The sequence below is a fragment of the Pyrus communis genome, chromosome 2 (genome assembly GCF_041283825.1).
Source record: "Pyrus communis isolate YQ-2024b chromosome 2, ASM4128382v1, whole genome shotgun sequence".
NCBI lineage: Eukaryota > Viridiplantae > Streptophyta > Magnoliopsida > Rosales > Rosaceae > Pyrus > Pyrus communis.
In genome coordinates, this window is record NC_142566.1 from 5,492,631 (window position 1) to 5,508,682 (window position 16,052).

Below are 16,052 nucleotides of genomic sequence, written 5' to 3' on the forward strand. Positions count from 1 at the left end.
TATTGTGATATATGATCATATGATATCATCATGCCCAATATTATATTGGGTATAAGTTGTATCATAATAAGATTTTGTTAGTTGTTTTCTGGGTTGCAGACCATCTCCAACTTTTGCATTAAAACTTAAATTTTAATGCAAACTTTTGTTGCAAACTTTTGTTGATTTGCAACTTTTGCAGACCATCCCCAATATTACGTTAGAGTAAGTTTTGTTGCAAACTTTTGTTGATTTGCAACTTTTATTGCAAACTTTATCTATAAAAAGGACTTGCATGATACGAAATACCGTCATTATCATAATTTAGCAGCTCGATGAAAGTTGCTCTCCTGCCAATACTTTTCTCACCTAAAAATATCCCTTGCTGTTGAATGATAAAGTTTTCAAGGCCTTCATTTGCTCCCCTCATATGCTTTGTTACTTTTTTTGGGCTCTACCGTTTTAGTAAAATTAAAATTCATTTACCAACCCAAAAGGCGAGAGTGTGTGAAGGGTGGTTCGTACACGCAAATAATAATAAAATAATAATTTGAATAAAATAGATCGCGTGCGAACCGTTACTTCTTTTTTTTGGGGGAAGCTGCGAACCGTTACTTCTTTGAAAGGCTGGTGGTAAAGCCCTCTCCCCTCCCTCCCTCCCTCCGCCGATTCATTCACCGCCAACAACAAACAACCAATAAAACGACGAGAAACCTCACGTCTCTCTCTCTCTCTCTCTCTTCCATTATCTTGTCGAAAGTCGGACAAACGGCGTCCTTTGCGGCATGGCAGCACCGAAGCACCGTTCAGGTCGATCAACGCCTCTCAGGGACTCTTCCGAGTCCGAGAAAATGGAGGCCACTGGCCTCTGGGACGCCCTCGACTGGACCATTGAGGTCCTCGTCTCTCTCCACTTCTAGGGTTCTTTCTCCATGAATTTTCAATTTTTATTCAAATTTTGTTCCTCCTTCACTTTGAATTTTGTTCGTAATCTTCAATTCCCACATTTTGTTTTCTAATTTTGTTTTACAGCCTGTTTCGCGGTCCATTTCTCGGTCCGTTTCGCATGTAAAATTGGAGTGCTTGCTTGAAGCCGAGCAAGTCCAAGTTGAGGTACATTGGATTATTGAATAATAAGCTGAAATAGTGAATTTTCTTATACTAATAGTTTAATTACAATATAATTCTTTTCTTCTTGTATTTCCGAATTCTCGATTAATTAAGTATAGCTGTGGAGGATTCCTTTGTCATTAATTACAAGTACGAACAAAGATGGATGTAATTTGGTGTTTTCTTTATTAATTAATGGGATGCCGGTGAAGTTTTCTGATATTCGAAATTTACTTTTAGGGGTATGGAGTTGTTCTTGTTAATACGGATGAGGCAGGGACCTTGATAGTGACCAATTTTCGTCTTCTATTCCTGGTAAGTGGTTCATGTGATATGTGAAGATGTGCTATTTTCAAGTGCATTTCATTCTGAAGTTTCGTTCTGTTTGTTTAATGCATGCCCCGAGTGAAATTCATGTTTGAAGAGGAGTAATTTTGGTAACAAAGAAGTTCATGTTAGTAATGCGGCAATCTAGAGTGAGTTCTGTTAGAAGAGTTAGTTTGAAACAGATGAGATTGGGGGAGCAGAAATTAGATATGTGCGTGCAGATGCTGTTTTATTTAAGGTCTGGAATTTACCCCTTGGGCCAATCACCTGAGTGAGTATCTGTGCAATTGGTGCATATGATGAGAAGGAAGAAGGTGATGGAAAAATTGAAAAACAAAAAAAAGGGAGACAGAAACCTTCAAGATTTATTAATAAAAGGATAAAAGAAAAAAGTCTTGTAGTAGCCATTGCATTTGTCAGGTTTTGTACTTGTTTCTGTTACTGCTAGTGAAATTGTTAGCGCATAAGTTGTTTGCAGTTATGAGGAATGTAAAAGATATAGTACATAAATATATATATAATCGTCTGCAATATAATGATGTTGTTGGTGTATGTGTTGTTCCCATGTATACCCAACATAGCTAATTTGATATTCTTACTTTTGTTTTTAGAGTGAGGGAACAAGGAATGTTATTGCGCTTGGCACGATACCTTTGGCAACAATTGAGAAGTTCACCAAAATTGTAAGTTCTAATCTCCATTTATACATTTTTATTGTAGACAAACAAGTCTTGTGATAAACTTGTCTGTGGTGCTCCAATCTCCAATACATTTGTATCTATAACCTTTCTAAGAGTCTTGCATCTTTGAAAGATTTAGAGATGAAATTAATTGAGGAAAGCTTATGAGATGCCTGGTCACATATTTTTAACTGTGAGTAGTTTTAATATTTTTTTATTAAAAAGAATCGTGGGCATGTTTACTTACATGGAAAATCTTTCCGGGTCTTGACTTTCTTGCATTTACTAAAACATGGGTATTGGAATTATTCTAATTTCTGACTTCCCTGTGTTTACTAACTCATATGGAATAAAAAAAAAGTGTGGGTTCCTCATTAAAATCTGTTATCAAATATCAGAAAAATCAGGAATAATATTAACTAGGGGGACTAGTCAATCCCATACACATTCCTTCTTTCCCTTCTTCAATTCATGACTTACCCCATTCCAAGTAAGTAAACATGCCATGTGTCAATACGAAATATTTGATTACATTTTTAATATCAAAGCTCCCCCCATCCAAATTCTTTCCAACTCCATCAGGTGTTGTCCTTCATGCTTTCCCAATTCTTTGTTCCACTTCTCAGGTGATCTACCACCAATACGCCAGTGATCTGCCCATTTTGACATTCTTTTGCACCATCTATCTCTGCACTCCTTGTCACATTTTTGTTTTGAGAGAATAAATTCACTTCTTGCCGTATTTTGTGAGATGACAGAGCTTTAAGACAGTTCATACATGTCTGTTGGTGATCAGACTCTGTCAATTATTTATTTTTCAATATCGTTTTCACCTATAGTGTTTCTCTTTGGGATGTGGACATAGCCAGTTCATTGTATTTCTTTGACTTTGTAGGTCGTAAAGAATCAGTCAACCCCTCGTCAATCTGAAAAGAGTCCATCAAGACGACTTCTTCAGGTCATTGGTACGATTTAATATGAAGTACTTATGTAAATTTTTATGAATTCTTTTGTTGTTTAATTGGTTATCATGTGAGATTCAGTATCATTTGAAGATTTTGTTATGAAAAGAGGTGTGGTTTCTATGTTAGATATGTTTGTTAAACAATATAGAAATCCTCAAGACCACTACAGTATTGGTGTTCGTTGCAATGACATTGTTATTTGGCTCACTGCCTCTAAATGTTGTTGGTTTTATACAGGCCAAAGTTCTCCCCCTGGTCTGCTTTGATTTTCTCAAACAGTTCTTATTCACCTTCCCACATATGGCCATCTTGACAGAAGGGATTATGTTAGTTAATTATGACTCTTCATTAATTGATTTTTGGGAGATTAAGATGTTTTATTTAATAAGGTTAAGTTGTGCAGTTGTCTATACTTTGTGCAAGAAAAATTCTCTTTTTAATTTCATAGTCGCTACTGGAGTGGTGGGTCCAAGTATGGCTAGTTGCTCATGGCATCCTTTGCGTTGATACTCATATATTTCAGTAAATATAGCTTGTTAGTCCAGTGATAGGTCTTCTGCGCTTGAGAGAACTAATAGTTTTATGCATTTATACTTCGCAGGTAAAGACATGAGGACCATTGTCTTTGGGTTTCGTCCTAAAACAAGGCAGGTAAATTATTTTTGTGAATACTTCTCGATACTTTTGCATTGTGGTCCATTCCAGTCTATATCTGTTAAAGGTTTTGTATATTTTATATCTATGGTTTTGCAAATGTTGTGACAAAACTGAACATCACTCTCAAAAACTAATATCATCAATTTAAGACAAACTTTTTCTTTTTTACATCAAATCGCACTTCATAATATCCCTTGACTGCTCTTCATTAGATTGAATGTTTAACTGATAGTAGTCGTCATAAATAAAGAACACTCGCAGTTTATTATAGCTGAAACTACGTTTAACATATCAGTTGAAAGTGAATACTGATGGTCGGTACGGGGGGATGGACTGTCCTTTGCATGTCATGAAAAGTGAGGCTTTAGCTTAAAATTTTCAAAAAATGACAGAATTTGAGTTATATGTTGGCCAGTCTCACCCATATTGCGATGGAAATAAAATTAATAAATGCAGCTAAAGCTGCAACCAGTAACAGCTGAAGCCAAATTGGTTACTGCTATTGGCAGCGTCATTGCCAGGGCAGCACTTCTGGATGTCTGGACCACATGTGTAGAAAAAAAAGTATTATCTATAGAGTACATAAACAATTAAACTTGAGAGATTAAGCGATTTATGTACGTGCCTTTCTTGTGTCTATACTTTATGCCCATAACCTTGAAAGAATCTTACTGGTGTGTAAAGGTTTTCAATATCATGGTAAATTATTAGTTGCTTATTGCATTTGAAGTTGTGAACAGTTGTCTAACATGGGTATTTAAAAACAAAAAACTTGCAGAGACGTGCAATATTTGATGCATTAGTAAGGTGTACAAAGCCAGCAAATCTGTGGGATCTTTATGCTTTTGTGTCTGGACCATCCAAATTTTTTAACACCAGCCCAAAGGTGCGGTTACTAAATGAGTATCTTCGGCTTCTTGGAAAAGGGTTCCAACGACCATCGATGGATATGATTGAAGATGGTTCATTCACATTTTCTAATGATTTGTGGAGAATAAGTAGTATAAATTCCAGCTATATAATGTGCCAGAGTTATCCATTTGCCTTGATAGTTCCAAAATCCATAACGTAAGAGTTTAAGATCCATCATTTCATACTTCTGCCCTAAGTTTTTCCAGGTTTAATGAGGCTTACTTCATTCCTTGGAACTACACAACTAATAATTTTTTTCATGGTTGCCGATGCTAGTGATGAAGAAGTACTCCAAGCTTCCAACTTCCGAGCAAGAGGTCGCTTGCCTGTAGTTACATGGTGTGATCCAAGTATGCAAAAAGTCCTTTTGTTGCTCTGTTTGTTGTATTATTCATCCCTTTTGTCCTTACGTTCTTGGCAACTTACAGAAACTGGAGCAGTTCTTGCACGCTCATCCCAACCCTTAGTTGGTCTCATGATGAATATGAGGAGGTAATATTATCTATCTTTTGAAAATGAAATCTCCTATCACCTTTTGCACACACACAGAGTAGATATGGTTGACATCTGTCAATAGGACAACCCGGTAAAGGAATGATATCATACATATATAGTTTACTTTTAATTCTTGGAATTTAGAGCACCTATATACTATCCTATATTGTGCATGATTTTTATGAAATTGGTGTTGATCGCATATTCGCATGCATTAACTTGTCTGCAGCAACACAGATGAAAAGATTGTTGCTGCACTTTGCACTAAGCTTGCTGGTACAAGAGGTAAACGGAGGTAAGTTATAATTTTTCTTCAACTTGTTGCTTCGAACTTTTTTCAGTGTTACTTTTTCACGTTCAGTTATTCTTGTTGCATCTACTTATTAATGACTTTTATTGCTAATGGGTCAATGTTGCAAAGCAACAAACATTAATGTGTTTCAATAATAATAACAAAAAAGAGCACATTCTCTTTTATGTTGTTTCATTTCAGAATGTTTATATTTTGTGATTTAAGTAAAAATGTTTGGTTTTCTCTACATCTTCCAGGAAATTATATATAGCTGATGCAAGACCTCGAAAGAATGCTTTAGCTAATGGTGCTATGGGAGGTGGCTCTGAGTCATCTTCAAATTATCTTCAATCTGAGGTATCTCTAAGTTATGGATTTTTTATTTATGCATCTGTGGGTGTGTAATATCAAAATTATATAACTTTAACATACTATTTATTTTTTGGGGGTGTATCAGATAGTTTTTTTTGGGATAGACAACATACATGCGATGAGAGAGAGCTTTGCCCGACTCAGAGACTACTTAGACACTCATGGTGCAGCTTCTTCGGATGGAATGTCATCTTTCTTGGTTAGTTTTGATATCTTATGAATATCTGGGCTTTTTATTTGTGTTAAATTGTGGTTCTCTAAGTTTTTATATTCTGATAGCATAGCTATAAAGTATGTTGTATTTGTTGATCAAAGCTACTCTTTTTTTGGTCAAAGATCAAAGTTACTTGTATTGATGGGTAGAGTAAGGATTTGAGAGCTGACCTCATATCAGGTCTACATGTAAAACTTTATTTAATTATGGTTTTTAAACTCCGCAATAAGTATGGTTGATACCAAATGGGAGTTATTTATAATATAAAAGAAGGCGTCAATTCTAAAAGTAGATGGATTATATCTGAAAGTGAAATGGAAGTACTTTTGAAGAACTCAGAGGTTGTGGACCTGTGGCCCCATGTGTCTCAAAGTGTCTTTTCCAACGGGTCCTAAGGCTTGCTAAGAAACAGGGAATGTGAATATTTTTCTTTTGAGAGGAAAAAAATTTATTAGATAAAATTTATAGTGGTGAAAGATCAAGTTTGTTATGGCCTTTTTCTTGATCAATAAATAAAAAAATGTTATTTGATGTGGGAGATAATTTATGTTTTTTACTTGTTAATATTGACAGAGAAATGGTGGATGGACGTGGGGTGGAGGCAACCTTAGCAGTATGTCTGCTTCAGTGTCAACTTTGGGGGACAGTGGTTGGTTAATACATGTTCAAAGTGTCTTGGCTGGTTCTGCTTGGATTGCTGCTCGTGTTGCTTTGGAGTCGGCATCAGTGCTTGTACATTGTAGGTAAGGTCTATTATATTTGTACTTTATCAAACTGGCTGTTTCAGTTTTTCCATTTTTCTTTTTTCTTGTTTTATCAGTCCATTGTTGGTGTTTTAACCTCTAAATTTGCAATTCTTTTGTTTAGTGATGGATGGGACAGGACCACTCAGCTGATTTCACTTGCCAATTTGTTGCTTGATCCATACTATCGTACTTTAACTGGGTTTCAGGTATCTGCTGGACATACTTGGAAAGATACCCTGTTTTGTGATGCTAGTTTTTCTTCGATTTCATGGGTATATGCATTATTTTGGAAACATATGGAAAAACCTGTAAGAGGAACACATTTATGTTAAAGGGAGTGCATTTCTTTTTCTGTTCTGGGCCTTCTGGAGGTAGTCCTTCTGCACTTTTGACACTGGAGTGTCAATTGCACTGCAGGCATGAACAGCTGCTAATTTTTATTTTATCAACAAATGGTTTTGTATTTAGTGAGGTTTAGGGGGATTTAGAGTGGTACATTAAAGTGTGAATTCTAAGTCGAATCATTAACTGTTTTTTAGAGCTAATTACAAAATACAGCCCTGAGGTTTGGGGTCACTTCAAAAATGGACACAACCTTTCCATTTTTTTAACACTACTACCTAAAGTATTAAAACACTTGTGTCTAATTGTCTAGGCCTCTGTTAATTCCTTACGTAATAGGTGGGGGTCCCATTTGTAGAAGGCAATCAGACCACACCCAGAGATTTTTTTATCACCTGATTTCAGTCAGACACAAGTATGACTTGAAGTGTTTTAGTTTAAACATGTGGTTGTTGACGGTTGTCTGTCTTTTGACTCACAATTTTCCTTTTTGATTTTGAAGTGACTATAAAATATTTTAATTATTTGCTTTGATGCAGGCACTCATTGAGAAAGATTGGCTAGCATTTGGTCACCCATTTGCAGATCGAGTTGGCATGCCAGCAGGAAGTGGCAACATGCCTTCTGAATTAACAAGGCAGTACTCTGCTCCGAATCTCCAATCATCACCCAGTCGTCAGTCAGCATCTCAAGCGCCTTCTCATTCACAGAATTCAAATAACTATTCTCCCATATTTCTGCAGGTGTGCCTTTTTATATTGGTACATAATTAGTGCATTAAAATTCAACTCACTATTCTTATACTTCTAAGCCAAAAAAGAACTCATTCATCGTATTAACAAATATCAATTGATTCACACAAATGGAACACAATAAAATCAAGGATTCATCTTCAAGTTTTATACAGGCTTTCTTCTTCTTCATCGTCCTTGTGGTGTACTAAAATTTTCTCATGTGATTTACTTCTACTATCAATTTAGTTAAATGTTCAATTTTCATCATTTTGTGTAACTTGGCAACCACGTGTGTCATGTACATGGGCATTTTAGTATTTTTATGTCCAATCCCACAATCATCTGGAATCACGATAATTTCACTCAAGTAAACCCAAAAAATCTTTGTTTCAATTCTCTAATGCACCCACAAAAGTTGTTTCATATACCAACTTATAAGTGAGATTGGATAGAGGAAGATAATGCTCTTGAACGTGAAGCCCACGTGGATGCCAAGTTATACGAATTGAAGAAAATTGAACACTTGACCAAAGTTGGTTTCTTAAATAAATCATAACGGAAAAATTGACAAAACTTGAACCATGGCACTTCAAGTAACAATTACCATAAACCACAAGGATCATTTGTGACGTTTGGCCTTTTCAAAAATAGCCAATCTGACCCCTCTTTAAAAGGAAGTTGCAAAACACCCCAATCATTTCCTTGACCGTATCCACCTGGTGTCCTCAACATCCGTATTCAACAGATAGTCGATTTTACGTAATCAAGGGGTATCCGAGTCTGATACTCCCAATAACCCCAAAAAAACAGAGTACCCATGCAACATTGGTTACAATAAAGTACAACCTGTGCAATTCTATATGTTTTTGAGGTTCCTGGTTAGAAATGCATCGTTTGTTTGTTATTTCATGTTGTCTTGTGGGTAAATAGGAGAAGCCACGCTTATTAATTGAGAGATGTAAGAGTTACTGTCAATAAGCAATCAAGTATTACCAAAATTGTCAAAGAAGTGTTACTACTTCTCTGTTGAATTTCTGCAGCGGTTCACTCTCAGTCAACTTACATTTTTCTATCAAGTTTGTCCTGTCCACTTGAAACAACGCCAAGTGCTTAATTTTGAGGAATGGTCTGAGATTTCGAACATGTTGCACCAGAACTTTTTTTTTCTTTCTTTTCTCTGCTGTGTAGTCACTAATCTTATGCTTTTCTGATGCAGTGGGTTGATTGTGTTTCACAATTGCTGCGGATGTATCCTTTTGCTTTTGAGTTCTCTTCGGTATGCATCCTTCTTTCATAAGTGCACTCATTTTTCTTTTGTTGATGAAACTGCTCACGAATGCAGTTGAATGTGTCATGGAACAACTTTATCTGTTTTTATAATCTTCCTTTGTGGTCAGGGAACAATATCTCATTAAAGTTTCTACTATTTTTTTACAAGGCATTTCTGGTTGATCTATTGGACTGTGTTCTATCGTGTCGCTTTGGAAACTTCTTCTGTAATAGGTAAGAAGTTTGAAATAAAGCATGTTTTGCGTCTCTTCTCGAAAAACAAGTTGACCGTGCAAAAGTTATTTGATAGAATAGTTGACCCAGAGACTTCTGACGCAGACTATTATTCAAGTACTGAAAGTACTTTTTCCCGATTGCTTATGTATTTCAGTGAAAGGGAGAGGCAGCTATGTGGTGTACCTGAAGCTTGTGGATGCATGTGGGCATATTTGGCTGATTTACGTGCTTCACAGGGAAGTTCTCATGTGCACTATAACTACTTTTATGATCCATTAAAACACGATGGTCCACTGTTACCTCCAGCAGCAGCTTTAGCACCAACTCTCTGGCCTCAATTCCATCTTCGTTGGGCTTGTCCCTCAGAGGTTCAAACTGGAGGGGTTGAAGCTCAATTTAGGCAAATGGATGTTAAGTTCTCTGAACTACAAAAGGTAATAATTCTTACTTCTGGATTCTGGCTTCTAAAATTTTTCCTCTAAATTCCCTTCTCTAGTCTTATTCTAAGAGAGGGAGCGTTCTTGATCTTTGTGTAGAGCTTGCGCCATGTTGTATCTGGCCTATTTAATAATTACGTCGTGTTTAGGTTGCCCCATTTTTTTGGGTAATAGAAATTCAAGAATACGGCTCTCTTTGGTCTCTAGGAAAACCGAAAAACCAACTGATCAAGATTCTAGCTAAACTGCAGCAAGAATGCATACAATCTGGATTAGGAAATGAAAACAAAAACAATTTGAAATATTTGTGGTTAAATCTTTTATTCATAACGTCTGTCAGTTGCCATTGATCATCATGTCAGCCAAAACTTTTTACTGTAGATTGTTATTTGTGAAATTGAGCCCAAGTGGCTTTTCGGCATCTTTGCCATTCTTCATGTCAATATGAAATGATTATTTTATTGCTTGGATTGTAGGTCAATTATTTGGTAAATCAACCTGAATATAATGTGTACGTGTGTCAAGCAGGTCAATGATGTTGATCTAAACATTTTAAAGGCCAAGGAGGGATTGGTATAGTTGACAAATTTTTGTTTATTGGCAAGCCTAGTATGTTTGTGGAAGATGGTGGTTTATGTTTCGTACATCTCTGATCGTTTGTTTCCCAAAACTTAAATGGCACGTTACCTTTGCTTATGCGACTTGAATAATAAGATTTTACATTGGCTCTAAAACTCCTTGCAGGAAAAAGAAATGGCAGAAAGGAAAGCTAAAGAAATCGCCACCGTGATGGAATCATTAACCGCAGAACTGCAAAATGAGAAGCAAGTTAGCAGCTCAGTTAAGCAGATGGCCACGAGGGCAACCAAGGAAAGTGAGGCCATAAAGCGAGCTGTACAATCACTGGGATGCAAGGTCCACTTTTCAAACAGTGGAGATTGCACCGTTGACATCGAGAGCAGCCAAATTGAACCTTCGCACAAGTCACCTTACTATTTAAAAAGAGAAGCGGATGGCACCGTGCAGCGCGATGAGAAATCAGACCTCTCTGTTTCGATCACAGTTATGGCAGATGATGATGCTTCCAGCAACCCAGTCGGCCGAGTATGTGAAACGTTATGCCCGTTAAGCATGCGAGGTGGGGGCTGCCGGTGGCCAGACGCTGGTTGTGCTCAGTTGGGTAGCCAATTTCTCGGACTAAAGGCTAACTACGAGGATTTTGATAAACTTGCTATTTACGATGGCTATTTCCAGCCGAAATAATAGTATCTAAATTTGGAGAATGGGAGATTATATTCACACACCTCAAATTACTTTTTCCACATCGTTTTAATTTTTTAATATTTTTTTATCAAATGTTAGTGGTGTGTAGAAAATATTAAAAAATTAAAAATGTGTGAGAGAAGTAATTTGGGGTGTGTGAATATAATCTCTCTTGGAGCATTCTTGGAGGTATTAGACCAACCTCACTACTCCCGCAACGTTGGAAATTCCCATATAGAGTTCAAAGTTTCTTTTAGGATAGTTCCAAGATTTTTGGTAGGATGCCCTAAAGTGAACACGAGAGGAACGACGAAGGACGGACCGATAATATGAATATGGGTCTCAAGATATATTGTACAGAGGATGTAGAGTTAGCTGAGGAGTGAGGACCCTTCAATGGCTTTGCCATAATAATATGGTTCAACTTCATTTTTTATGAGAATCGAACCTAAGGTCTCTTACTTACAAGTAAAAATGAACATTACTACACCGTAGTACTAAGTGGCTCATTACATTTTTGGTTGGTGCTTGTACGGTTAATTGTAAATGCGGCAATTTTATCTCCTAAATGAGGTTAGTATTTGAAGGCGGCAATTTTATCTCCTAAATGAGGCTAGTTTTCGAGCCGATTTATGTATTGTAACGTTGTTTTTGCCAGTAATGATGTATACCAGGACTCCGGATGCAATAAAATTTTGCTTTTAGTGAAAATCCAGACCGACTTAAATGATTTTGTAATTGTTTGAATTGAGCCCCCTTTTTTAGCCAAATACTCATCCCCGTGTGAATTGTAAATGTGGTGTACGGGTGCCATGTCGATCGATTCGTGTGCGAAAGTAGCGATTTGCCGAACCGGTGACGCTCAAAATCGCGATTACATTGTATCAACGACTCGCAGAATGCATTTCGATAAGAACCCTGTGCATTAATCTTCTCTTAACTGAGGTACGACCACCTAAACATTCTCAAAGTGAAATAAACCTCCTTGATTTTAGCCCTTTAATCTTCCACCCACTAACATTATTTTGATTTCACAATCCTAAATCAGAACCCCAACTCATGAACACCCCCTACCATCGTTGATGCACGGCCGGCGAGCGTTGCACGCCATCGGTATCTGTAAAACACGAAACTCCACCATTCAATGGGAACTATGAGGCATAAGCGTAACCTAACTCTAATGCAATACTCTAACACCCATCCACTGATATTTACTCAAACTTTCAGCTCTGGTGTACCAAACAAAAATGAAACAGCTAGATACATAAAACGTAAACTCGCGTGATGATTGTCAAGAACTGCTTGAAAACAGGCGATCACATTTGTAATCCCATTAATCTTTTTAGTAAAGACTTGCTATTAATACACTCTGTTTTCATTTACAACTAAAAAAAATGATTTACCAGTTACACGCCTGCTTACTTGTTTTCTTCACAGCCGTTCACATCTACATTAAACCGGCCTTACCCCGCTTGCTTCCTTGCTTTCTTACTACATGATTTTGCATTCACAACAAAACCAACACCCATACCTCACCTGCTTCATCGCTTTCTCCGACATACTCTGAAGTTTCCTGAGAGAAATTACACGTCGATGCAAACACAAGGGGACCCACAGAAACAGGAACTCTGACATACTTATCGGACCATCGAGTGGACAACCAGTATTTCGTATTAAATTACACTCTACTTCCCAAACACCGGAAGGAATGGCTCCATATGCATTAAATTATCCTTCCAGTCTGATCAATCAAAGTGCCAACTTGTTCTCCACATAGAGCTCTTGAAATATTTCCAGGTTCCAGCAGATTGAAAATCACAACTACAGAGAAAGCACATTATTTTTAGTTAAATGACGGTTTAACATTTGCTAAAACATGTGCAATTAGGAAAGAATGAGACCAACCCGGAATTCGATTCTCTTCGCAATATGTTAATGCCATGGCATCCATGGAGGTATTACTGCTAGGAACAACCTCCCTATAGCAAATTATATCAACATTAGCACTGTTGCTACCAGGATGAGAGTCATATATGCCATTCAAGTTTGTGCCCTTGACGACTGCCTCTGCATTAACTGACACCAGAATAAAATAATTATATAATATTATATAAATATATATATATATATATATATATTTATTATATAGGTTGATAGATGAAATAGAAAAATAAAGGAAAAAAGAGCATAGAGAAAAATAAAATAAGTAGAATACAAAAGAAATAGATAGGGGGCAGGGTAGACTCCTACTCTCAGATGCTCGCAAGGCTGCTGCAGTATCAGTTGTGAAAAGATAATTTCCAGTGCCGGCACCAGTACCACCAAATATAACAACTCTTCCTTTCTCAAGATGTCGTATGGCTCGAAGCCTGTTATATGGCTCAGAAACCTCTGGGATTGTTAATGATGTTTGAACACGTGCCTGAAGACCCACCTTCTCTAAAGCTGATTGAAGTATTACAGAATTCATAACTGTTGCCATCATACTGATGAGAAATCAACGTTAGAGAAACAGCATGCATTTACCAATTCAGATTTTATAAGTACGTTGACTTATTTATTTGTAGAAGAAGTTGAGATATAACTGCAAAGATGGAAGCAAAGAAGGGATTTTATTTTTCTGGACTGAAGTAGACAGAGGATTCAGACTAATAGATATTAGCGACCCCTGCAAAACTTCTGCACAGACAGCCAGCATATGTGAAACCTAGCAAACCCAGCAATTTTACAACCAAGCCTAAAGATCCACAGAGGCCACTAAACAATACGCTCAAATCAAAAGCAGCTCCCTTTAAGTACCCCAACCTAGTTTTGATTATGTAACATTGTATTTGACTACTAACCAAGTTGACAGAATAAAATTTGGAAATAAAAGTAATAACTAAACTGTTAAGACACCGTCAAAACTAGAAATTTGATATTGTTGCTTATTGACCATTGGAACATAATGAAGATGATATTCAAGCATTATAATTGAACAGAAGTAGACCACACAAAGAAAAAAAATTTGGACGTTACCCAATATGGTATGCTGTAGACCTATCCAATCCAGTAGAAGACACCCAAGTCTCTCCACAAAAGACATTACGGCCTCCAACAACGATTGCTACCTTTAGAATGGATAGAATACAAAACACTAAGTTATGACACAAACCAAAACATTACAAGGTACTGGAAGCAGAACCATTGGTAAAAAAGAAATACAAGTTCAGGAAATACCTCCACTCCAAGGTGGCAAGCTCTTGCCACTTCCCCAGCAATCTGCATTGCTATCTAATTACAAAGAGAAGCAGGTCAGCTCATTTATTCAGCACAAATAATCTAATATTATAAAACTCAGTAGCGTATTAGCTAAAACTCGCACCTTGGGGTCAATACTCTGGCAGTCCCCAGCTAATGCAGCACCACTAATTTTAAGCATTACTCTTCGCCATTTTAGATTTGGCATCGACTTGGCTTTCAGGTTGTTTCCAAAAGCAGCGCTGCCTGGCGTGTATCTGCCAACAGAAATATCTGCCGCTCCATGAGATGTTTTGTTTGTGAAAAGAAAACCAATAATCATTAACCGAACACACCCGACATGTCATTTTTACTCATATGAGCAAGAAACCCTATAAAGTAGTTCCACCATCATATACAAGCAGTAACAATACCGAAACATGGAACCAATGGCAATGACTTTATTCCGGCGGGCGCACTTTTTAAAAGTCCAATGGCACAAATATATCCGATTCATGACATGAACAGAAGCAAACACTAACTAGAGAAACAAGTTCAACCAGTTTCGTATATTTCACGTTCTCATGGTTCATCCAAAATTAAAAACCTAGCAGAGCAAAGTTTCTTGGATTCAACCACAAACTTGAACCATATTTATTACTACAATTTACAATACCTCTTCAGTTGCTTAGCCACATTACCACCGGCTCTGCCCACGCTGCGCTCCTCGTCCGAACCACCGCCACCTTTCGCAGCAACGGAACTCCCTAAAATGACCTCAAGCTTCTTAAACCAATGCCAGTGACTGGCACCCAACCCACTACTAGTAATCCTCTGCAGCTCCACCTTGTACCTTTTCTTCAAATTGTCAATCTTATTCTTACACTGCTCTACCGTCTTGTACGCCGACTTATTGGCACCGCCGGTCCCACACCGCTCGCTGAGCATCTCCGCCACCTCCTCCCAGTCCCTCCCCCGCAGGTTTCCCCTGTTCAGCTGGTTGAATTTCTCGGTGTAAGCTTCTAGAAGGCACCCGATGGCAGTGTCGCTCCACTCCTCGCGGTCCTTCCGATAGTCACCTCGCTGCGATGCCGTTTCGGGCCCGCTGGACGACTCGGCTTCGGTGGTGCTGGTGGTAGGGTTAGGGTTAGCGGAGGAAGATTTGAATCTTTTATTGTAGTAAGAGCTCCGTTTAGTGTTGGAGTTTCGGGTCGGGTTCGGACTCCGATCAATGTCGTCGGGGAAGGGTGGGGGGAAGAAATTGCCGTTGTTGGCAGCGGCGGCGGAGTCGATGGTGTCGGCGGGGCGCGTTGGAGCTGGGAGGTGAGAGGAGGCGTCGATCATCGGGAAGTTGTCGGAGGACGCCATTAGGGTTAGGGTTTGAGATTGATGAGAGAGACGGAGACGACGGCGTTTGAGGTTAAGTGACGGAACGTTGGAGATGGAAACGGAAGGGTTAACAGGGTTAGGGATTCGGTCACTTGGGAAATTGTGGCACTGTCATCAGTCTGTAACGGTTCTTTGACAGAAAAATATAAATCAGTCTGGTAATGGTTCCGTCAGCTCCGCCAAACGTCTGGTTACACTTACACATTTATTTTGTTGAGAAACGTCAAAAGTGGGACCCTGTAGCTCTTAATGTTTTTTTTTTCACTATGTTTATACTCTGGGAATTGTTATTGACATTCTAAAAATCTCATTTTGCACTCCAAACTTTCTATAATTAGTAAGAAAACTACACTTATAAAGAGTGTAGAATGAGATTTTTGGAGTGTTAATAATAGTTCCCTATATTGTTGGTA

At 37.9% G+C, this 16,052-nt stretch overlaps 2 protein-coding genes across 4 annotated transcripts; one reads left to right on the plus strand and one right to left on the minus strand.

Moving 5' to 3' along the window:
• Nucleotides 1-488: 488 nt before the first annotated feature.
• Nucleotides 489-11,084, plus strand: LOC137748522 (phosphatidylinositol-3-phosphatase myotubularin-1-like). Of its 3 annotated transcripts, XM_068488686.2 has the most exons (19): nucleotides 489-875; nucleotides 1,012-1,092; nucleotides 1,330-1,404; nucleotides 2,028-2,099; nucleotides 2,992-3,061; nucleotides 3,663-3,712; nucleotides 4,497-4,786; nucleotides 4,907-4,980; nucleotides 5,059-5,122; nucleotides 5,355-5,420; nucleotides 5,675-5,774; nucleotides 5,875-5,988; nucleotides 6,577-6,746; nucleotides 6,871-6,955; nucleotides 7,631-7,834; nucleotides 9,042-9,101; nucleotides 9,264-9,328; nucleotides 9,486-9,765; nucleotides 10,513-11,084. In XM_068488686.2, exons 1-19 carry the CDS (start codon nucleotides 765-767, stop codon nucleotides 11,029-11,031), a joined length of 2,550 nt encoding a protein of 849 aa, XP_068344787.2. In that variant the 5' UTR covers nucleotides 489-764; the 3' UTR covers nucleotides 11,032-11,084. The 3 variants fall into 3 exon arrangements, with proteins under 3 accessions (XP_068344787.2, XP_068344788.2, XP_088539228.1); XM_068488687.2 differs by lacking the exons at nucleotides 489-875; nucleotides 1,012-1,092; nucleotides 1,330-1,404 and having other exon boundaries at nucleotides 2,043-2,099; nucleotides 2,992-3,054; XM_088683102.1 differs by lacking the exons at nucleotides 489-875; nucleotides 1,012-1,092; nucleotides 1,330-1,404; nucleotides 2,028-2,099 and adding an exon at nucleotides 3,299-3,387 and having other exon boundaries at nucleotides 3,012-3,061.
• Nucleotides 11,085-12,319: 1,235 nt separating this feature from the next.
• LOC137748359 (uncharacterized) lies at nucleotides 12,320-15,824 on the minus strand. Its single transcript, XM_068488504.2, has 7 exons — nucleotides 14,927-15,824; nucleotides 14,396-14,528; nucleotides 14,251-14,304; nucleotides 14,050-14,141; nucleotides 13,282-13,517; nucleotides 12,937-13,107; nucleotides 12,320-12,852 (listed from the first exon to the last, which is right to left on the minus strand). Exons 1-7 carry the CDS (start codon nucleotides 15,616-15,618, stop codon nucleotides 12,755-12,757), a joined length of 1,476 nt encoding a protein of 491 aa, XP_068344605.2. The 5' UTR covers nucleotides 15,619-15,824; the 3' UTR covers nucleotides 12,320-12,754.
• Between the last annotated feature and the right edge of the window lie 228 nt (nucleotides 15,825-16,052).